This window comes from Mytilus galloprovincialis, chromosome 12, assembly GCF_965363235.1.
Source record: "Mytilus galloprovincialis chromosome 12, xbMytGall1.hap1.1, whole genome shotgun sequence".
Classification (NCBI taxonomy): domain Eukaryota; kingdom Metazoa; phylum Mollusca; class Bivalvia; order Mytilida; family Mytilidae; genus Mytilus; species Mytilus galloprovincialis.
Window position 1 is genome coordinate 75,455,375 of NC_134849.1, and position 24,328 is coordinate 75,479,702.

At 33.3% G+C, this 24,328-nt stretch overlaps 1 protein-coding gene across 1 annotated transcript in view; it reads left to right on the plus strand.

Annotated features, from left to right (window-relative positions):
* The window catches only part of LOC143054853 (uncharacterized), a 79,884-nt gene that overhangs the window by 40,386 nt on the left and 15,170 nt on the right, over nucleotides 1-24,328 (plus strand). The window contains exons 4-7 of the mRNA XM_076227917.1: nucleotides 1,882-1,998; nucleotides 20,658-20,900; nucleotides 23,041-23,532; nucleotides 24,001-24,107. Coding sequence (XP_076084032.1) covers nucleotides 1,882-1,998; nucleotides 20,658-20,900; nucleotides 23,041-23,532; nucleotides 24,001-24,107 — 959 coding nt within the window. The remainder of the gene's footprint in view (nucleotides 1-1,881; nucleotides 1,999-20,657; nucleotides 20,901-23,040; nucleotides 23,533-24,000; nucleotides 24,108-24,328) is intronic.

Sequence of the window (24,328 nt, forward strand, 5' to 3'; positions counted from 1 at the left end):
GCCAAAAAATCATTTTTGTAGTTTCCGAACAATAACTTGTGTGTAATGTAATGGATCTCTCTGACATTGTACCACATGGTTCCATGTCACAAAGGGAAGGCTGGGATTGAGTTCTAGGGGTAATTGCTCAAAACATGCAAGAAGGGGCAAAAAAAGGGGCCATTTTCTAGTTTCCAGACAATAACTTGTGTTTAAGTGTATGTTTCTCTCTTAATGTACTAAAAGGTTCCATACTACTAAAGGAAGGCTGGGATTGAATTTGGTGGTAATTGCTCCAAAAGGGGGGGGGATGTTCTTCCAATTTTTTTTAAGGGTTTAATAATTCAAATTTTTTTAAATTTTGCGCAGTATTTTTTACATGTCGCGCCATATCTCAAAAATAATTTATGATTATTGCTTAAAACTTTACACACTTCTTTGTTATATTAATGTAAAGATCTGTATACTTTTTGGTTTTGATTCAAAATTTTATTTTAGTGATATTTAGTTTTTTGTAAATAAAAAAACAGGGTTTAGGGTTTCACATGTCCCGCCGTGTCTCAAAAACAATATATGGTTATTGCTTAAAACTTTCTCAGAAACTATTTATGATTATTGCATAAAACTTCCACACAAGACGTCGGGCGTATCATGCGCTCATGGCGCAGCTGTTTATTTAGATCTTTTACAACATTTGTTTTGTGTCAGAAACCTATATTTACAAAAAAAGAGGTAAAAATGAGAAAAAATCAAATAAAAAATTCAGACCTAGGCACTGTCTCAGATCAGGTAGTGTGTTAAGCATTCACAAACATGTTTACCCCTGCCACAGATCAGGTAGTGTGTTGAGCATTCACAAACATGTTTACCCCTGCCCCATTTTGTATGTGCGTAGACAAAGTCAAGAGCCAGTTATTCAGTAATTGTTATTTTGGGGCATTAAACTCACCATCAGTATGGGTTTTAGTTGTACAGCGACCCATAGTTATAAAATGGACCATTCTTAAATATACTAGCAACCCTTATAAAATGGACCATTCTTTATAATTGTATCCCTTAATGAACCATTCTTTGTAAAATGTATCCCTCAATTGACCAGACTTTTTTTACTTTTTCAACTGTTCAATTATGGTCCTTAGATTAAAGGACACACAATAAAACAGAGAAGTTTGTTCATGTTGAGTAATGAAATATTATGTATTGAGTTTTAATTTCAATCAAATCACATATTGATTGACATAGTGCTTTTTTATTTATTTATTTTTTTAAACAAGAAGTAACATACAATTTTTCTTGTTTGAGAACAACAGCTCTTCTCTCATATTCAAACTGTAAGAAGCCAGTCAATATGTATTTAGATGAACAAATTACTACAAGTGCAACAGTCCAAAATCTTAGTGTTATTCAGCTGAAACCAAATAGATTTGATGAGGAAATCATCTTTGAAAAAAGATGAAAAACCCACTTCTTTTAATTAATGGATTACATAGGTCAAATTTATATTTATGAAAAACACAATGCCTCATGAAATATGCCAATATAAAACAAACCTTGACAGTTAAAAAGATTGCATTTAACCTAAAAAATAATGTTTTACAGGATCTATAAATTTATGAAAATGCAGAGCTGGAAATCTATAAACACTTGATGAATGAGAGATTGTTTTTAGAAAATATAAAATAGTTTTGTTTGCAAAAATTGGCAAAGCATGATACTGCCAATCATTCACAGTTACGAAAATTAGAAAATTAATGTTCTGAAAGCATTGTTTTGAGGAAAATGTTAAAATCAATGAAAAAGTTTGTTTAGAAAGATTTGTGTAGAAACAAATTACACTTGATGCCAGAGATTGATAAAACATGATGATTGTTTCTCAATCTGATTTACCTTGTATTTTGACAGATTCTCAAAGAGAAAGGAGAGCAGCACCTGGTGGAATGCCTCAGGTCGGCATGCAGGACCCTATTAATGCCCAGCAGAATCTGGCAATGCTGGGCACACCAGGCATGGGCCAACAAGGTTAGTATACTAAGTATTTCACTCAGTCTCTTGTAACTGTATTTTTAGGGTATTACTCATTTACTTAAGACATTCAGTTTTCTTTCCTCATCTTGGTAAATAACAGAAGGTAATAATGTTAGTAAACTTTGATGTATTAAATGATCTATTAACTGTTAGAAATGAACTAGGACTTATGCCATTAGAAACTTTCATAAAAACCCAAACTATGATGTACCTATCTAGATTAAATAATGAAAATCTAAACCCACTTCTTAATGAAGCCTTTAAATTAATTAAAAGTTTAGATACTAAGGGAACATACTCTTGGTATACTTTTGCAAAAAATGTGTCACAAGATATAAATATTGACATTAAACTTATTGAGGAAACTAAAACTTTAAAACAGACTAAAATGTTAAAACCCCAATTAAAAAAGAGTTATATCAACTATTATCAAACTCTTATTGATGATAAAATAAATAACTTAAACGAAAATAATAAAATATATCTATATAAATTTCTTAAATCTAATATAAATAACCAAATGAAATACTACCTATCACACCCAAGTAAAGAAACAAGAAAAATGTTAACCAAATTTAGAATAAGCGATCATTGTCTCTTAATAGAAACTGGACGATATACCAAAATACCACGAAATGAAAGAACATGTAAAATATGTAATATCTTAGACGATGAATTTCATTTTTTCTTTAACTGTAAAATAAATAAAAATACAAAAATATGTATATTTTAATACACTTAATTTTACTGATAAACTCGTGATTATACTAAATCCATTAACACCAAATGATGTAAAAGCAGTTGTTTCTTTTATTAAAGAGTCATTAGAACTGAGGAAAGGAGAACAGTAACTGTTTTTATCATATCTCTTATAATATTGTCGAGTTTTCATTATGTTTGATCATGTTTGTTTTGTCAATGTATTTGCCATAACCAAAATTGGTTTTTATACGACTGCAAAAATTTCTTCAGAAACCTATGCTGTACGTGTCAACTATTTAATCACAATCCAAATTTAGAGCTGAATCCAGCTTAAATGTTGTGTCCATACTTGCCCCAACTGTTCAGGGTTCAACCTCTGCGGTCGTATATAGCTGCGCCCTGCGGAGCATCTGGTTTTATTATATTTAGGTGTTACGGATAGAAAAATTAATCACCGCCTCTTTATTAATTATGTTAAATTTTGTACGATTATTTACGTTTGAAGTTGGATTCATAACAAACTGGACATATATATATTACAGTTAATTAGGGCCCCACCAAAGGCGGGTCGCCCTATAGTGATCAGTCTGTCCGTTCGTCAGTCCGTCCGTCCGTCCGTTCGTCCGTCCGTCTGTTCTGCTTCAGGTTAAAGTTTTTGGTCAAGGTAGTTTTTGAAATTAGAGTTTTTATCCCAATGTCACGGTCCACTGAACATAGAAAATGAAAGTGCGAGTGGGGCATTCGTGTACTGAGGACACATTCTTGTTGTACCATGTCCTGCAATCAACTGCAATGTATTGATGAGATTAGTCACTATACATGATAATAACAAACTATGGACCTATAGGGTTACCAGCTTTCCCTGAGATTAGTCACTATAAATGATAATAACAAACTATGGACCTATAGGGTTACCAGCTTTCCAATAGATGAAATACATGACTTAGTAAGTACCATCAAATATATGGTCTTCTGTAGGATGCTATATTCATGTTTATTCGTACTCTGCAATTGCAAGCAATATTCTACTTTGCTAGAATTATTTTCCCAAGACAATTTTAAAAGGTAGGTATTGTATAGACAACATGCTGACACTGAACTACAGGTTTTTGACTTGGGACAGGCACATAAAGAATGTGACGCAGTTAATATAAAAAAGAAGATGTGGTATGATTGCCAATGAGACAACTCTCCACAAAAGACCAAATGACACAGAAATTAACAACTTTAGGTCACCTTACAGCCTTCAACAATGAGCAAAGCCCATACCGCATATGGACCATAATTTGGTATTCGGCCTTTGGTTTCTTTTTGTATCCTTTTTTATAAGTTCTAAAATTTTAACTTTTATTTTGTGGGTTGTGTTGCTGTTAAAATAGTATGAATGGAACAATTGAGTTTTTCGAGAAAAAATTAATACATTTTGATTCACCGTTTACGTGACATGAAACCAAACAGGAAACCAATCTTTATTTTCTTTATTTTGCACAATATAATTCAAAAGGCATAAATAAACACCATTACTAGTGTTACTTGCTTCATGTTAATATTTAAAATCTATTTTCAATGTTATATTAAATTTTTTTTTAAACCTGACAGGAAACCATAAGAAACCGAAAGCATTTTTTTAGTTTTATTTTATTGCAAAATCTGCTTAAAATAATCTGAACAGTATACTTTTTCTTAAAATCCATCTTAAATGTAACAGTATTATAAAACTCCTAAATATGTGCTTGTTTTGAAAACAATTCGTACAATTTATTCAGAATTTTCCATATTTTCTCCATTGATACAGGATACCATAATCGTTGTATCTTGATGTTTAAGCCAAAAAAATGTATTTATATTTGGTTTTGATATTCCAGTTATATATATACAATTTATTCCAAATCATTGGCAATGTAACATTCTTTAAATCCAGTAAAGAAATTTTTTTTTAACTTGGAATTAAAATCTTTAAAATAGGCACAATGTGATACTTATGACCTGTACACCATCTACATGGTTTCCACATTTTAACCTACTTTAGTGGGCTAAAATCAATAAAGTACTTCCTTTCGTGTCATGCATGGCAAAAGTTTACTTCTCCTTTGACAAGTTTATTGCGTTTCTGATAAGTGTTTGCAGAACATGAATAAAAAATATTAATTAAAAACTGTGACAGGATTCCAACTTTGTACATTCTAAGTGTAACGGTATATTAACATGTATTTGTTATTAAATTATATTTATTCACCTAAAATATACAGTAATATTTACTGCTGAAGTTAAATCAATCCAACGAGCATTGGTACAATGATAAGAGACGTAATTTCGATTGATTTTTCCAAGGACTCTTCACGTCATTATCGGGAAACGAAGTGTGTTCTAACGTCTGTCAAATATGAAATCGATTTTGTCAAGTCATTGGGCATTTATTTTCACACAGGATCGTATGTAACATTATGCACATAGGAAAAATAACAGACACCCGGCGCAATCTCTTTGACAATTGTATTTTCCTCTTTTAAACAAGACGAAACAAGTCTACAGATTATGTTTGCTAACATCCCGTTGGAAACAAAAACAATGTTTAGACCTAGTATTTCGTACATCTGGCCGTAATGGCGTTATCACATGTTAGTCACGTGTTTCACGTATGACCGGAAATGGGGGTTACACTAATGACTGGACCGAATGACAGGACCGAATGACAGGACCAAATGAAAAATGCTAATAACTTTTTCATTTCTCAAAGGATTGATCTCAAATTTGAAATGTAATAAGATTTCATTATTTGATAAATATATTTAAGAAAAAAATTAAAAAGTTTTGTAAGAAACTTTAGAAAATGTGACATGACCAACTTTGATAATGACAGGACCAACATCGAGAATGACAGGACCAAATAAAAATGCTAATAACTTTTTTGTTTTTCAAAGGAATTATTTCAGATTTGAAATATAAAATGGTATGTCATATTTTGAAACCAAAATGTTATAAAAAATATAGATTTATTTTCCAAAACTTTCGAAAACGTGACATGACCATCGCTGATTGACAGGACCAACCTCGACAATGACTGGACCAGATGAATTTGCTAATTTCTCTTTTATTTCTCAAAATGTTTTTCTGAAATTTTACATATAATAAGATTTCATCATTTGATAAATAGATTTAAGAAAAAAATTTAAAAAAAATTGTAAGAAACTTTAGAAAACGTGACATGACCAACTCTGATAATGACATGACCAACATCGACAATGACAGGACCAAAGTAAAATGCTAATAACTTTTTTTATTTTTCAAAGGAATTCTCTCAGATTTGAAATATAAAATAATATGTCATATTTTGAAAAATAAATGTTATAAAAAATATAGAAAGTTTAAACGTGACATGACCATCGCTGATTGACAGGACCAACCTCGACAATGACAGGACCAGATGAAATTGCTAATTACTTTTTATTTCTATAAAATATTTTTCTGAAATTTGAGATATAGTCAGATTTAACCATTTTATACATAAAAATAGGAATAATATAGGAAAAAAAATATTAAAAGCTTGCTGTAATGTGACCTGACCAACAATGACAGGACAAACCTTGACAAGGACAGGACCAAATAAAAATGCTATTCACTTTTTAATTTTGAAAAGGAATTATGTGAGATTTAAAATAAAATGTGAACTCATCTTTTAAAACATCAATTAAAGAAAAAAAATCTAAATTTTTTTTATTGCGAAAACGTGAAATGACCATAGTTCCTACTATAGAAATCGATTATCCTGGTTGAAATTAATAATAATAATTAAAAAACACACATTAAGATTGAATGATTTATAAGTTTTTAGAAAATAAGGGAAAAAGCTAACTTTATTTATCTTTGGTGTAAATATTTATCATATTAATTGATATTTCACACATGTGCTATATCTTAACTCTTTATAACTATGTATTTGGGTTGAGAATAAAGATCATTCATTCATTCAGATTATTTTGTATATTAATTACCGGACATAATCTGACACGGACATAATCTGACACGTCTGAAAACAATTATAAGGTAACAAACAAAAGGTGTGACATAAGCCATAAATAAGTTGATAAATCCAATAAAGATTGTAATGACAGTAATTAAAATCACATAATAGTTCATGTCGTTGTTTTATAAATATTTTCAGAACATTAAATAATTATTTCCATATGTGCTTGAGTATATGCAGGGTATATCTTGATAGTTTCCCCCCTCATAATAAATAAACAAATAAACATTTCTTGAAGTATGCCCGACCCTTGCATGCATGATTTCTTGGTAGTTTCAAATATTTTCATAAAATATACTGAATCAAACATTTTCACGGACTACTTTAAAAGGTTTGATACCTTTCCAAAGTGGCTTAAATTGGGCTTCATGATGTCAAGAAATATTATGATGACAATTCAATAAATCTGAATTTATCTATAGTTTAATGAACAATCTCTTAAACTATAAAATGATTATATGTAATTACATATAAATATTTCAAGATCTCTTTTTTAAATATAATGATCATTCGTGTCTTTTTGTCCTGTGACTCTGCATGTCCTGTGACTCTCTGCCAACATACGTTTAGCATGTTTAGTAGCTAGGTCAAGAATTTTAACCACCATAGAATATATTTTCCTGAATTTATAAGATATATCTGACTAATTATGGATCAGAATTGAACAATTTCAGTAAAATCATTGGCCAGATCATAGCCGATGTTGGTCAGGTCACACAACCGCAAGCTTTCAATACGTTTTTTTTTTTCAATATTTTCCTTATATGATGTGCAAAATGGTCTTAATTGTCATTATTTCAAATTTGAGAGGAATATTCTGACAAATGTTATATGCATAATTAGCATTTTTATTTGGTCCTGTCATAAATTGTCGAGGATTGTCCTGTTATTGACAACGTTAACCATGTCACATTTCAGCAAGCTTTTTATACCTTTTTCTTATATTTATGTATAAAATGGTATAATCTTCACATATTTTAATTTTCAGAGAAATATTCTGCGAAATTAAAGAATAATTAGCAATTTCATTTGTTCAGGACATTGTCGAGGTTGGTCATGTCAGTCAGCGATGGGATCATGTCACGATTTTGAAAGTTTTTGAAAATAAATCTTTATTTCTTATAACATAAATGTTTCAAAATGTGACATATCATTTTATGTTTCAAATCTGAGATAATTCTTTTGGAAAACAAAAAAGTTATTAGCATTTTTATTTGGTCCTGTTATTGTCGAAGTTGGTCCTGTCATTATCAGAGTTGGTCATGTCATGTTTTCTAAAGTTTCTTACATATTTTTTGTGTATTTTTAAAAAAAATTATTTGATAAATGATGAAATCTTATTATATTTCAAATTTCAGAAAAAATATTTTGAGAAATAAAAGAGAAATTAGCAATTTCATCTGGTCCGGTCATTGTCGATGTTGGTCCTGTCAATCAGCGATGGTCATGTCACGTTTTCGAAAGTTTTTGAAAATAAATCTATAATTTTTATAACATTTTGGTTTCAAAATATGACATACCATTTCATATTTCAAATCTGAAATAATTCCTTTGAAAAACAAAAAAGTTATTAGCATTTTGATTTGGTCCTGTCATTCTCGATGTTGGTCCTGTCATTATCAGAGTTGGTCATATCACATTTTCTAAAGTTTCTTACAAAACTTTTTAATTTTTTTCTTAAATCTATTTATCAAATGATGAAATCTTATTACATTTTAAATTTGAGATCAATCCTTTGCGAAATGAAAAAGTTATTAGCATTTTTCATTTGGTCCTGTCATTCGGTCCTGTCATTCGGTCCAGTCATTAGTGTAACCCCGGAAATGGTTAGAACTTAAGGACAAAAACAATTTTAATAAATAACTGAACTTCTGTTTCGTGTGAAATGTAACGCATAACGACAACGTAATTTTCTTACTTAATTATTACGAAGATCAAAACAAGAATGTAAATCATCTCGGATTTACCTGTTTGAACATCTCGCGAGAGTTCATATTTGCATATTGTTTTTAAGAATTCTATTACAACAAAGCAGATTACATCATCTAAAAATTGCGTTATGAAATCGGACACAAAAATCACGCCACTGTTCTTACATCTGCTACATAAATACTTATAGTTCTCGGCATTTTCTTCTCACTATTCTTATTGGTCGATGTTCTTTGTTATTTGAAAGCAAAAGTTACGAATTTGCCGGTGACGATTATCTATAAATCAGTCAGCGTTATGCTCTTCGGAAGCAATAAGTAACACGAGAAACGACACAAAAATACGGTTGTAGAATCTTTGAAATTCGTATATTTTAATTTTTTTTCTAGGGAAGAGTAGCATACACTTGTATGTTGATAAAAATAATGGCATCTTTAGATGTAGTTGCAACTTTTCTTACAGTAATTCACATTTTATCACTTTTCTATAGTTATAGGAAACGGAGCCCAATAGCAAATTATGGTCCATATTCAGCTAAAAAAGGCCCCGTAATGACAATTGTTAAACAATTAAACGAGAAAACTAAAGGTCTAATTTAGGTACAAAAAAATTAAATGAAAACAGACTTTTTGCCATCAGCATAATTTTGTATTGAACTGGATTTTAAGGAAAACAATTTTTTTCCTTACAATATTAAAAAAAAAATTTAATCTATATGTTTTACCAAGGACATGTTTTAGTTACTTGTGTTATATCATATGCTAAAAAAAAAAGGAAATACATACTAAAGTTAGATAAATATCTAAAGAGCGTTTGTCTCGCCTGCAACGAAAGTCACAGAAAGCAGGACGTAGGGATTGCTTTTCCGGCAACTTTTCTGGCTCCAGCGTCAACAATTAATCAGTTTTCTGCTTAAGTAAGATAGGAACTATACTGACCGACTTTAGTAACACAACACTAGATGATTCTTTTTAATTCTAATTTGATTTCAAATTACATTATCGATGTCTTCAAGCCTACATTTCTAATCAAATATTTATTAAGAGTTTTCAAGACGCAAAACAACAATTGGTTTTAATTATTGGCCTTAGACAGATAAACGATTTGGAACGTGGTGTACATTAATGGAACTCAGTTTTTTTTTATTACATTGCTACAGATCTAATAGAACTATACAGCTTTTTAGGTCTCGACACCACTGTCATGCAAATTGTAATTTGATATTACTACATATCTTGTGAGGTATTTAGACTGAAAGCATTGTTTCTTGAAAAAGACGTCGTATAAGATGTTATAGAAGTATCAAGTTGTCCTATTTTCAGAAAAGCAAGTTGCTGTACTGTAAATTGTCAAGTAGTGTACTTGGTCTTAGTCTTTTTAATCGACATTCTTTCCCTAACATGTTTTTGCTAGATAATTTGATAATAAATGGTGGATTTTAAAAGGATTTCATTTAATTCTTTAACTATAGTTATGTTTGATCTATGCTACATAAAATAATTCTCTAAATTAAATTATGTGGCAAAAGTGAATGATTAAGTTATTAATAAGATATATTTATTTCAAAGAATTAACTGAAGATTAAATCAGTTTAAAAAGATTTTCAATTAAATACAAGTCCTGAGGTAAAGATCCATTGTGCTACTCGTGCTGACTCAATCTGTTTGGTAAAGCGAGATGTATCACCGGGGGAAAACTGTTTGCCTATAGAGTTGTGTAACAAGAGCCTGACGGAATGGCCTCTTGTTACTGAAACTGTGTGATGCACCTGATCACACAATGAAAGAATACACTGATTGACAATGATAACTCTGGGTCTTAAACTGGTACAAACTAGCGCGTAAGCCTCTAGAACTCACAACGAATAATTCAGTAATTCAGCATAGAATACTTTTATTTCCGATGGACAGCGGTCAGTGTAAAGTCCTCAGTCCAATCTTATTTATTAAGATTATAAACAAGTATTTATACACAATTGAATTGACAAGTATAAGCATAACAAATAACAATCAATCTGAGTGATATTGTTCACTGTAAAGTTTATACTATTTATTAAACTTGGAAGAATGAATGTGAATTAATAGTGTGATTATGACAATCAACCCCAGTTTTTGGTGGGGTTCGTGTTGCTCAGTTTTTAGGTTTCTGTGTTATGTTTTGTGTGTTATTGTTTGTCCTTTGGTCTTCTTTGTTTTAGCCATGGCGTTGTCAGTTTATTTTTGGTGGGGTTCGTGTTGCTCAGTCTTTAAGTTTCTGTGTTGTGTTTTGTGTGCTTTTGTTTGTCCTTTGGTCTTCTTTGTTTTAGCCATGGCGTTGTCAGTTTATTTTTGGTGGGGTTCGTGTTGCTCAGTCTTTAGGTTTCTGTGTTGTGTTTTGTGTGTTATTGTTTGTCCTTTGGTCTTCTTTTTTTTAGCCATGGCGTTGTCAGTTTATTTTTGGTGGGGTTCGTGTTGCTCAGTCTTTAGGTTTCTGTGTTGTGTTTTGTGTGCTATTATTTGTCCTTTGGTCTTCTTTTTTTTAAGCCATCGCGTTGTCAGTTTATTTTTGACTTGTGAGTTTGTATGTCCCTTTGGTATCTTTCGTCCCTCTTTAGGAACATACATTTTTGAATATTGTAAATGGTCCCTTATGAGGTAACAAATTAAAATATGTCACTCAATCTAATTCGTGTTGCTCAGTCTTTAAGTTTCTGTGTTGTGTTTTGTGTGCTATTATTTGTCCTTTGGTCTTCTTTTTTTTAAGCCATCGCGTTGTCAGTTTATTTTTGACTTGTGAGTTTGTATGTCCCTTTGGTATCTTTCGTCCCTCTTTAGGAACATACATTTTTGAATATTGTAAATGGTCCCTTATGAGGTAACAAATTAAAATATGTCACTCAATCTAATTCGTGTTGCTCAGTCTTTAAGTTTCTGTGTTGTGTTTTGTGTGCTATTGTTTGTCCTTTGGTCTTCTTTTTTTTAGCCATGGCGTTGTCAGTTTATTTTTGGTGGGGTTCGTGTTGCTCAGTCTTTAGGTTTCTGTGTTGTGTTTTGTGTGCTTTTGTTTGTCCTTTGGTCTTCTTTGTTTTAGCCATGGCGTTGTCAGTTTATTTTTGGTGGGGTTTGTGTTGCTCAGTCTTTAGGTTTCTGTGTTGTGTTTTGTGTGCTTTTGTTTGTCCTTTGGTCTTCTTTGTTTTAGCCATGGCGTTGTCAGTTTATTTTTGGTGGGGTTCGTGTTGCTCAGTCTTTAGGTTTCTGTGTTGTGTTTTGTGTGCTATTATTTGTCCTTTGGTCTTCTTTTTTTTAAGCCATGGCGTTGTCAGTTTATTTTTGACTTGCAAGTTTGTATGTCCCTTTGGTATCTTTCGCCACTCTTTAGGAACATACATTTTTGAATATTGTAAATGGTCCCTTATGAGGTAACAAATTAAAATATGTCACTCAATCTACAAAATGAGGATTTCAAATTGACACATCAAAACAAATTGATTAAAAGTTATGGAGAAGAAATGTAAATAGAAACCAAAATATAGAATAAATAATTAAACAACACAATGAATTTTAGTCCAAAATGTCAGAATTGAAAGTAAAAGTCAAAATTAATTAGAGAAGTATCTTTTTTGTCGGCCACATATGTATAAATAAACAAACAAATGTGTCTGTTTGTGCAAGAGTTATTACTACACAGCTATGTACATGATGTAAGTTTGGAGGCATTGACTCCATAGATACATCATTAGACATGTTAAATGGAATTGTGATTACTGTCATACAAGTTTGAGGCTTGACACACTTGACACCTGGTTCCCTCCACTTCTTCTATTCAATTGTGACTACTGTCATAAAAGTTTAAGGCTTGACACACTTGACACCTGGTTCCCTCCACTTGTTGAAATTGTGATTACTGTCATACAAGTTTGAGGCTTGACACACTTGACACCTGGTTCCCTCCACTTCTTCTATTCAATTGTGATTACTGTCATATAAGTTTGAGGCTTGACACACTTGATACCTGGTTCCTTCCACTTGTATTCAAATGTGATTACTGTCATACAAGTTTGAGGCTTGACACACTTGACACCTGGTTCCCTCCACTTCTTCTATTCAATTGTGATTACTGTCATATAAGTTTGAGGCTTGACACACTTGATACCTGGTTCCTTCAACTTCTTGTATTCAATTGTGATTACTGTCATATAAGTTTGAGGCTTGACAAACTTGACACCTGGTTCCCTCCACTTCTTCTATTCAATTGTGACTACTGTCATAGAAGTTTAAGGCTTGACACTCTTGACACCTGGTTCCTTCCACTTCTTCTATTCAATTGTGATTACTGTCATATAAGTTTGAGGCCTAACACCTGGTTCCCTTACAATAGACGGAGTTTCCGGTTATGTAATAAATGATGTACCTTCAATGGTGTTTGTTTGTGTGCCAGTATCAGGTTTAATCTGAGTGTTCTTTGTGACAGACACTATAGTTCCCTCCACTTCTTGTATTCAATTGTGATTACTGTCATACAAGTTTGAGGCGTGACACACTTGACACCTGGTTTCCTCCACTTCTTGTATTCAATTGTGATTACTGTCATATAATTTTGAGGCGTGACACACTTGACACCTGGTTCCCTCCACTTCTTGTATTCAATTGTGATTACTGTCATACAAGTTTGAGGCTTGACACACTTGACACCTTGTTCCCTCCACTTCTTGTATTCAATTGTGACTACTGTCATACAAGTTTGAGGCTTGACACACTTGACACCTGGTTCCCTCCACTTCTTGTATTCAATTGTGACTACTGTCATACAAGTTTGAGGCTTGACACACTTGACACCTGGTTCCCTCCACTTCTTGTATTCAATTGTGATTACTGTCATATAAGTTTGAGGCTTGACACACTTGACACCTGGTTCCCTCCACTTCTTCTATTCAATTGTGATTACTGTCATATAAGTTTGAGGCTTGACACACTTGATACCTGGTTCCTTCCACTTCTTGTATTCAATTGTGATTACTGTCATATAAGTTTGAGGCTTGACACACTTGACACCTGGTTCCCTCCACTTCTTCTATTCAATTGTGACTACTGTCATAGAAGTTTAAGGCTTGACACTCTTGACACCTGGTTCCTTCCACTTCTTCTATTCAATTGTGATTACTGTCATTTAAGTTTGAGGTCTGACACCTGGTTCCCTTACAATAGACGGAGTTTCCGGTTATGTAATAAATGATGTACTTTCAATGGTGTTTGTTTGTGTGCCAGTATCAGGTTTAATCTGAGTGTTCTTTGTGACAGACACTATATTTCCCTCCACTTCTTGTATTCAATTGTGATTACTGTCATATAAGTTTGAGGCGTGACACACTTGACACCTGGTTTCCTCCACTTCTTGTATTCAATTGTGATTACTGTCATATAATTTTGAGGCGTGACACACTTGACACCTGGTTCCCTCCACTTCTTCTATTCAATTGTGATTACTGTCATACAAGTTTGAGGCTTGACACATTTGACACCTGGCTTCCTCCACTTCTTGTATTCAATTGTGATTACTGTCATATAAGTTTGAGGCTTGACACACTTGACACACTTGACACCTGGTTCCCTCTACTTCTTGTATTCAATTGTGATTACTGTCATATAAGTTTGAGGCGTGACACACTTGACACCTGGTTCCCTCCACTTCTTGTATTCAATTGTGACTACTGTCATACAAGTTTGAGGCTTGACACACTTGACACCTGGTTCCCTCCACTTCTTGTATTCAATTGTGATTACTGTCATACAACAGGGATGATTCCACTATATAGTTTAGGGCCGCTTAGCGGCCCTAAAATTGGCAAGCGGCCCCAAAAAAATGTACATGAAAATGAATTCCCAATTCAGGAAAATAAGATAAAAATCGATATTTCCGGAAAAGTTTCTGTCACCGATTAAGGCAACTATAAATATAACAGGTTGATAAAAAAGGGAGTCAAAGCAGACCTCGGCAGAGAACAAATTCAAATTTTGATATAACATTGATGGTTAAAGTTTAATGGGCGCCGATCTCGTTAAAGCAGATCGCCCAGCAGAGCCGGTTATATAATATGATCATGAAAACTTGTTTTGTAAAAGAAACTATTTCTAAAGACAAAAGTTTGAGCGTTTTTTGAAAATAATGTTGATGATAGACCATTCATGAAATACGATGTCATCATTATGGAACTATTTCAAAAGTTTTGAAGATGATCCAAATAATTTTAAAGAACACTGGTTCAATGCTTTAAATATCTTATCAATTAAGTATATTAACTTTTGTAATTGCTTTTCTGAATTCGACAATTGACTAGTTCAATTTGAAATCCATTTGAATCAAGGTAAATTTATAGAGATGACCTGCTGTTGAAAAAATACCCGATGAATGATTTTTATACGACCGCAAATTTTGAAAAAATTTTCGTCGTATATTGCTATCACGTTGGCGTCGGCGTCGTCGTCGTCGTCGTCGTCCGGCGTCCGAATACTTTTAGTTTTCGCACTCTAACTTTAGTAAAAGTGAATAGAAATCTATGAAATTTTAACACAAGGTTTATGACCATAAAAGGAAGGTTGGTATTGATTTTGGGAGTTTTGGTCCCAACATTTTAGGAATAAGGGGCCAAAAAGGGCCCAAATAAGCATTTTCTTGGTTTTCGCACCATAACTTTAGTTTAAGTTAATAGAAATCTATGAAATTTTGACACAAGGTTTATGACCACAAAAGAACGGTTAGGATTGATTTTGGGAATTTAGGTTTCAACAGTTTAGGAATTAGGGGCCAAAAAAGGGCCCAAATAAGCATTATTCTTGGTTTTTGCACAATAACCTTAGGTTAAGTAAAAAGAAATCTATGAAATTTAAACACAATGTTTATGACCACAAAAGGAAGGTTGGTATTGATTTTGGGAGTTTAGGACCCAACAGTTTAGGAATTAGGGGCCAAAAAGGGACCCAAATAAGCATTTTTCTTGGTTTTCGCACTATAATGTTAGTATAAGTAAATACAAATCTATGAAATTTAAACACAAGGCTTATGACCATAAAAGGAAGGTTGGTATTGATTTTGGGAGTTTTGGTCCCAACAGTTTAGGAAAAAGGGGCCCAAAGGGTCCAAAATTAAACTTTGTTTGATTTCATCAAAATTGAATAATTGGGGTTCTTTGATATGCCGAATCTAACTGTATATGTAGATTCTCAACTTTTGGTCCCGTTTTCAAATTGGTCTACATTAAGGTCCAAAGGGTCCAAAATTAAACTTAGTTTGATTTTGACAAAAAATGAATCGGTTGGGTTCTTTGATATGTTGAATCTAAAAATGTACTTAGATTCTTGATTATTGAAGTTTTTTGGTCCAGTTTTCAAATTGGTCTACATTAAGGTCCAAAGGGTCCAAAATTAAACTTTGTTTGATTTCATCAAAAATTGAATCCTTGGGGTTCTTTGATATGCCAAATCTAACTGTGTATGTAGATTCTTCATTTTTGGTCCTGTTTTCAAATTTCAAATTCTACATTAAAGTCCAAAGGGTCCAAAATTAAACTAAGTTTGATTTTAACAAAAATTGAATTCTTGGGCCTCTTTGATATGCTGAATCTAAACATGTACTTAGATTTTTGATTATGGGCCCAGTTTTCAAGTTGGTCCAAATCAGGATCTAAAATTATTATATTAAGTATTGTGCAATAGCAAGTCTTTTCAATTGCACAGTATTGTGCAATGGCAAGAAATATCTAATTGCACAATATTGTGAAATAGCAAATTTTTTTTTAATTAGAGTTATCTTTCTTTGTCCAGAATAGTAAGCAAGAAATATCCTATTGCACAATATTGTGCAATAGCAAGAATTTTTTTTAATTGGAGTTATCTTTCTTTGTCCAGAATCAACTTAAATCTTTGTTATATACAATATACAATGTATATACACTTTTTACTACCAACTGATAAATTTAAATAATCTTTACCATTCAGTGATAACAAGCAGTTTTTTTACATCTTAATATTTTATGATGTATTTAAATGAGTAGTTATTGTTGCAAACTCCATTAGAAATTTGAATTGATATCAGTTTTGAAAAAGGGAAACGGGGATGTGAAAAAAAAGGGGGGGGTAAATTTTTCTCATTTCAGATTTCATAAATAAAAAGAAAGAAAATTTCTTCAAACATTTTTTTGAGAGGATTAATATTCAACAGCATAGTGATTTGCTCAAAGGCAAAAAAAACCTTTTAAGTTCATTAGACCACATTCATTCTGTGTCAGAAACCTATGCTGTGTCAACTATTTAATTTTAGATTTAAAAAGTTTGAAGAAGAAATCTTTAATTGATTTGTAAAATCTTGGCATTTGTTTTGTGTAAACAAAACCCATGTAATGTCAAAAATTTGATCACAATCCAAATTCAGAGCTGTATCATGCTTGAATGTTTTGTCCATACTTGCCCCAACTGTTCAGGGTTCGACCTCTGCGGTCGTATAAAGCTGCGCCCTGCGGAGCACCTGGTTTTCAGTGGTTTATGTTTATAATAGCTAAAATATATGTTTTTGTAATAGGCCTAGGTAACTATAGCTAAGATGATAGACTAGTGCATCATGTTCAATGATATTCATGTAATAACAGTAGCCCATCCAGAATTATTCAAAATGTTACAACTTACATGAACATCAGTGTACAGGTGAAACTAGTAATATATACATTTTCCGTTTTTACAGGAAAATAATGTTATTTCATCTTAGATTTTATGCTTAAAAAATTCCCAATTAGAATAAAAATTCCCAATTTGATGTTCAAGGGACCCATTTGAAAACACCTGGAATCATCCCTGTACAAGTTTGAGGCTTGAAACACTTGACACCTGGTTCCCTCCACTTCTTCTATTCAATTGTGATTACTGTCATATAAGTTTGAGGCGTGACACACTTGACACCTGGTTCCCTCCACTTCTTGTATTCAATTGTGACTACTGTCATACAAGTTTGAGACTTGACACACTTGACACCTGGTTCCCTCCACTTCTTGTATTCAATTGTGACTACTGTCATACAAGTTTGAGGCTTGACACACTTGACACCTGGTTCCCTCCACTTCTTGTATTCAATTGTGATTACTGTCATACAAGTTTGAGGCTTGACACACTTGACACCTGGTTCCCTCCACTTCTTGTATTCAATTGTGATTACTGTCATACAAGTTTGAGGCGTGACACACTTGACACCTGGTTCCCTCCACTTCTTGTATTCAATTGTGACTACTGTCATACAAGTTTGAGGCTTGACACACTTGACATCTGGTTCCCTCCACTTCTTGTACTTAATTGTGACTACTGTCATACAAGTTTGAGGCTTGACACACTTGACACCTGGTTCCCTTCACTTCTTGCATTCAATAGTGACTACTGTCATATACGTTTGAGGCGTGACACACTTGACACCTGGTTCCCTCCACTTCTTGTATTCAATTGTGATTACTGTCATACAAGTTTGAGGCTTGACACACTTGACACCTGGCTTCCTCCACTTCTTGTATTCAATTGTGATTACTGTCATATAAGTTTGAGGCTTGACACACTTGACACCTGGTTCCCTCCACTTCTTGTATTCAATTGTGATTACTGTCATATAAGTTTGAGGCGTGACACACTTGACACCTGGTTCCCTCCACTTCTTGTATTCAATTGTGACTACTGTCATACAAGTTTGAGGCTTGAAACACTTGACACCTGGTTCCCTCCACTTCTTGTATTCAATTGTGACTACTGTCATACAAGTTTGAGGCTTGAAACACTTGACACCTTGTTCCCTCCACTTCTTGTATTTAATTGTGACTACTGTCATACAAGTTTGAGGCTTGACACACTTGACACCTGGTTCCCTTCACTTCTTGCATTCAATAGTGATTACTGTCATATAAGTTTGAGGTGTGACACACTTGACACCTGGTTCCCTCCACTTCTTGTATTCAATTTTGATTACTGTCATACAAGTTTGAGGCTTGACACACTTGACACCTGGCTTCCTCCACTTCTTGTATTCAATTGTGATTACTGTCATATAATTTTGAGGCTTGACACACTTGACACCTGGTTCCCTCCACTTCTTGTATTCAATTGTGATTACTGTCATATAAGTTTGAGACGTGACACACTTGACACCTGGTTCCCTCCACTTCTTGTATTCAATTGTGACTACTGTCATACAAGTTTGAGGCTTGACACACTTGACACCTGGTTCCCTCCACTTCTTGTATTCAATTGTGATTAATGTCATACAAGTTTGAGGCTTGACACACTTGACACCTGGTTCCCTTCACTTCTTGCATTCAATAGTGATTACTGTCATATACGTTTGAGGCGTGACACACTTGACACCTGGTTCACTCCACTTCTTGTATTCAATTGTGATTACTGTCATACAAGTTTGAGGCTTGACACACTTGACACCTGGCTTCCTCCACTTCTTGTATTTAATTGTGATTACTGTCATATAAGTTTGAGGCTTGACACACTTGACACCTGGTTCCCTCCACTTCTTGTATTCAATTGTGATTACTGTCATATAAGTTTGAGGCGTGACACACTTGACACCTGGTTCCCTCCATTTCTTGTATTCAATTGTGACTACTGTCATACAAGTTTGAGGCTTGACACACTTTACACCTGGTTCCCTCCACTTCTTGTATTCAATTGTGACTACTGTCATACAAGTTTGAGGCTTGAAACACTTGACACCTTGTTCCCTCCACTTCTTGTATTCAATTGTGATGACTGTCATATAATTTTGAGGCGTGACACACTTGACACCTGGTTCCCTCCACTTCTTGTATTCAATTGTGATTACTGTCATATAAGTTTGAGGCGTGACACACTTGACACCTGGTTCCCTCCACTTCTTGTATTCAATTGTGACTACTGTCATACAAGTTTGAGGCTTGACACACTTGACACCTGGTTCCCTCCACTTCTTGTATTCAATTGTGATTACTGTCATATAAGTTTGAGGCGTGGCACACTTGACACCTGGTTCCCTTCACTTCTTGTATTCAATTGTGACTACTATCATACAAGTTTGAGGCTTGAAACACTTGACACCTGGTTCCCTTCACTTCTTGTATTCAATTGTGACTACTATCATACAAGTTTGAGGCTTGAAACACTTGACACATGGTTCCCTCCACTTCTTGTATTCAATTGTGACTACTGTCATACAAGTTTGAGGATTTACACACTTGACACCTGGTTCCATCCACTTCTTGTATTCAATTGTGCATATACAAAGTCAGGTTTATACAAGTCAATCGTCAATGGTTTGAAAAGTTTTCACAGAATAGTTCCAGTATATATTAACATTGATTATTAGAATTGACTATAAAAGTTAATATTGATAAGGTCTATGCTTTTCCAAAAGGGAAATACCTTACTGTATTTCTTCTTATTGTTAATATTCTGCTGCCAAACTTTGACACAATTTCCCTCCGTAACCGTAAGACATCACAATCAGGTTAACACTTAATAATGTTATCACAAATACCTATCTGGATCTCACCCTGTGAGTCTCAAAATTTTGTCAGTCCAGAGTTATCTGCCCAAAACCCAAACCAAAAAATCTGGTTAGTAAATAAATGCCTTAACTGTCATAGGAAGACCAAAACCGATGAGTGGAATTTGTTCTAGAACTCACCCTGTGACTTTGATTTATTTAAACCGGAAAGATTCAAAGACTCCTTGGTTGGGTTATGCCCCTTTGAAAATCAAACAAAGTTGCTTGCCCACTCTAAATCAGAAACCGTAAGTTGTAGACACTTGGGATTTTCACCAATGATTATTCATTCATGTGACCTTATAGATAACTGGACGTTACACAAACAACAATCAATCCAACGTTTGACATAGACTTTTAATGATTTGTTAATGAAAAATATTGAAAACAAACTTTTAAATTGGTTAACAAATCTTTATTAAACTTAGACTTAATGATATTTTTATAGAAAAAGTTATAATTACAGATCCAATCCACACACAGACAAAGTCCACTATGTTAAACAGGTTACTTGGCAGTGGAACGTATGTTTCCTATGACATGCGCTGTATGGTAACAGGCCAGTTCGCGGTTGGAAAATCGAGTCTTGTTAAGCTCTTAGCTGGTGATGTCGTCCCAGAAGGAAGACATCCTACCGATGGGATTTCCCTAATAGAAGGTCGGTGTGGCCTTGATGTTGAGACTAGAAGCTGGATTTATATTGATCCAGGTAAGAATATGTACAACATTAAAACTTTTCATTTATCTTTGAATACATCTTTGGTATCTTCCACCTCTCTATTAGCTTCAGAATCAGGTAATCTTTATAACTTGAAAAGACAAAGACATAGAAAAAACCTGCGGCTTATTGAACGAATTTAACAGTAATACGAACTCAATAACACTATTGTTGGGATTGGTGAATGTAGTTTCTCTTATGATTTAAACAAAATTCTAGTCTGATATTCAGAGATATTGTCCTTTTATCATGTTATCGGTCATATTTTTGGCATTTTTTATATGCCTTAACCGGCTTAAGATATTGTTGTGCATTTTTTTTCTACATGGCTGTTATACTGACTTCTGATAAAAAAATAAAAACTTCTGCATATTATATTTGATTCTTACAGGAAGTTCAAAAGGATATACTATAATGAACTCATTGCATAGCTCTTTATTAGTCCCCTACCGGCGAAGTCGAAGGGAAATTTAGGTTGCACTCTGTCCGTCTGTCTGTCCATCTGTCAGTCCGGCAAATCAGTTTTCCCCACTTTTTATGCCCCCGCCGTAGTGGAGGGGGCATTAAGTTTTACCCTTGTCCGTCTGTACCTACGAACGTCCAAAATTAGTTTCTGTTCTTTAACTTTAACTGGCCTTAACCAAATGTTATGAAACTAATACAGAATGCTTATTACCACAAAACACAGATCAAGTTTGAATTTTGGTGGCCTCACTTTTACTGTTCTAGAGTTATGCCCATTTACAAATGGAAAAATTGCTGAATTTTTCGTTTCCATTCTCTAACTTTAGTTTGCCTCAACCAAATGTAATGAAACTGATACACAATGCTTATTACCAGAAAACACAGATCAAGTTTTAATTTTGGTAGCGTCACTTTTACTGTTCTAGAGTTATGCTCCTTTTACAAATGGAAAAATTCCTGATATACATGTTTCTGTTCTCTAACTTTAGTTTGCCTCAACCAAATGATATGAAAAATGTCCACAATGCTTTTTACCACAAAACACAGATCAAGTTTTAATTTTGGTAGCGTCACTTTTACTGTTCAAGAGTTATGCCCCTTTTACAAATGGAAAAATTCCTGAAATACATGTTTCTGTTCTCTAACTTTAGATTGCCTCAACCAAATGATATGAAACTTGTCCACAATACTTTTTTACCACAAAACTCAGATCAAGTACAAATTTGGGTAGCGTCACTTTTACAGCTCTTGAGTTATATCCCTTTTTAACGTTATATGCAAGCAGGGGTATCATCTGTGTCCCATGGACACATTCCCCATTTATAAACTTCATGCTTGAATATATTGATTTGATATTTGGTGTATAGTTTTATCATGACAAGTTACAGATCAAGTTTGAATTTGTTCTGGTCTGAAGATTTTTTGCAGAGTTATGGTTTTTGACTTAAAATTCAGTAAAATAGTCATTTTTCCGCACTTTTTTGTCATTCTTGAAGATATTGATGTGATAATTGGTATATAGTTTTATCATGACATATTACAGTTGAAGTTCGAATTTTGTTCTGGTCAGATGATTTTGTGCAGAGTTATGGTCCTTGAACTTTGAAAATTCACTCAAATAATCAGTTTTTCGCACTATTTTTCGTCATGCTTGAAGATATTGATTTGATAATTGGTACATAGTTTTATCATGACAAGTTATAGATCAGAATTTTGTTCCAATACAATGAATTTTTAACTGGTAGGGGACTATGTATTGCCATGCAATACTCACAGAATGCTTGTTAGCTATTAACTAGGTGTTTTATCGTCTGTTCATCTACTGCCGTTCTGTCTGTAATTTTTTTTTAAATATTTCTTCTTCTTAAACTGAACTTAAATCATACCTGATGCTTCTAGCTTCAAATTCATTCCTGAATTTCCCACTCAAAGTTAAAACACAGGAATACAACAGACAGACAGTACGACATATACATATAGGGACTTTATTTATTCTTTTGAGGCATATGTTACGGTTTTGTTAACAATTATTCAATGCTTTTGGCCTTGAGCATGTCTTTTAATGATTATTTAAAAAGATGGTATCAGTATAACAGCAGCACATTATTAAACCAAAATAAATTTGTTTTGAATATTATCTATTCAAGTGATATATATTATTTTACAGAAACGTATGACGCTTTAGATGTGGTTTACAATAAGGTGTTGATGACTTCAGTAGAAGAGGATGAAAAAAAAGAAGACAAAACACCAAAGAAACCACATTTACCAGATTCAAACCTTGTTAGAAGTGATGGTAAAGTGATGACCGCTGGTTCCTCCCAACAGCCTCTAGCAGCCAAACCTTTGTCACCTCAAATATCTGACAGTGTGTCCAAGAGAATACCAGAGGTAAAAACACACATGAAATCGAAAATGACAAAAGAAGAAATAAGAAAGAGAATGGAAAAAGTCCTTAAAAGTGGAAACTACAAGATGAAAGTAGGAAGACTGATTTTTTGGGACTTTGGTGGACAGTATGTTTACTATACGACACACCAAACCTTCATGACGTTCAGAGCTTTGTTTCTTGTGGTATTCGACGGAAGTAAAGGATTACATGAACAAGTCCAAGATGTTCTGTGTTTTCCAGGACAGCACATGACACCAACCCCAGCAGGTATTGTATGTTAGTTACAATACAAAGACTCATATTGAACATCATTTATTGTTTATTAGGTTAAAAAAACATCTACTTTATCATTAGTAAAAACATGGCTTCCAGGTTACTGTGCCAATACTTACTTTAATATTGTGAAGACAATGAAAGCTTTCCCAATAATCAGTTGGAATTTACCTGTGATTTAATTGTTTGCAAAGTGAACTTAGTTACCATAGCTTTGTTATCTGTGTTGTTCATGTTTATGTTGTCCCATTGAATAGTTACCACAGATTTGTTATTTTTTTTTGTAGAGTTAAAAGAACAAAAAAAAAAAGACATTTTTTTTAAGAAACTGCCACTGGACCTTGTCAATTTGATCCCCAATAAAATGTATTTCTTTGGTTTTTATCACTATCAATTATGTCATATCAGTTTCTATTTGTATTAAACTTTTATTTCATTTTTGTTGTTGTTTTTATATTTCAGTATTCCTTCAACATTGGGTTAACTCAATCCTAACGTATTGTAAGGTGGTATATGTAGGCATTCCAAAGATCTTGTTTGTTGCCACACATAAAGACAAAATACCAGTGGTGAGTAAATTAGTTAAAACAGGAGAGGCTGATCAAGTCAATCTTGTCCCGTGCCCAGTTATTTATTTATAGTTATTATTCTTTTATTCTTTCGTAAGATATGACATAGTAAATTTTAACTCATGACAAAAGTCTTGTGCAATGGGTCATAATTTATTCATTCTATTGATTCCTATGAATAAAAGCAGATATTTGTGTTGGTATTAAGTAAGTACGACAGC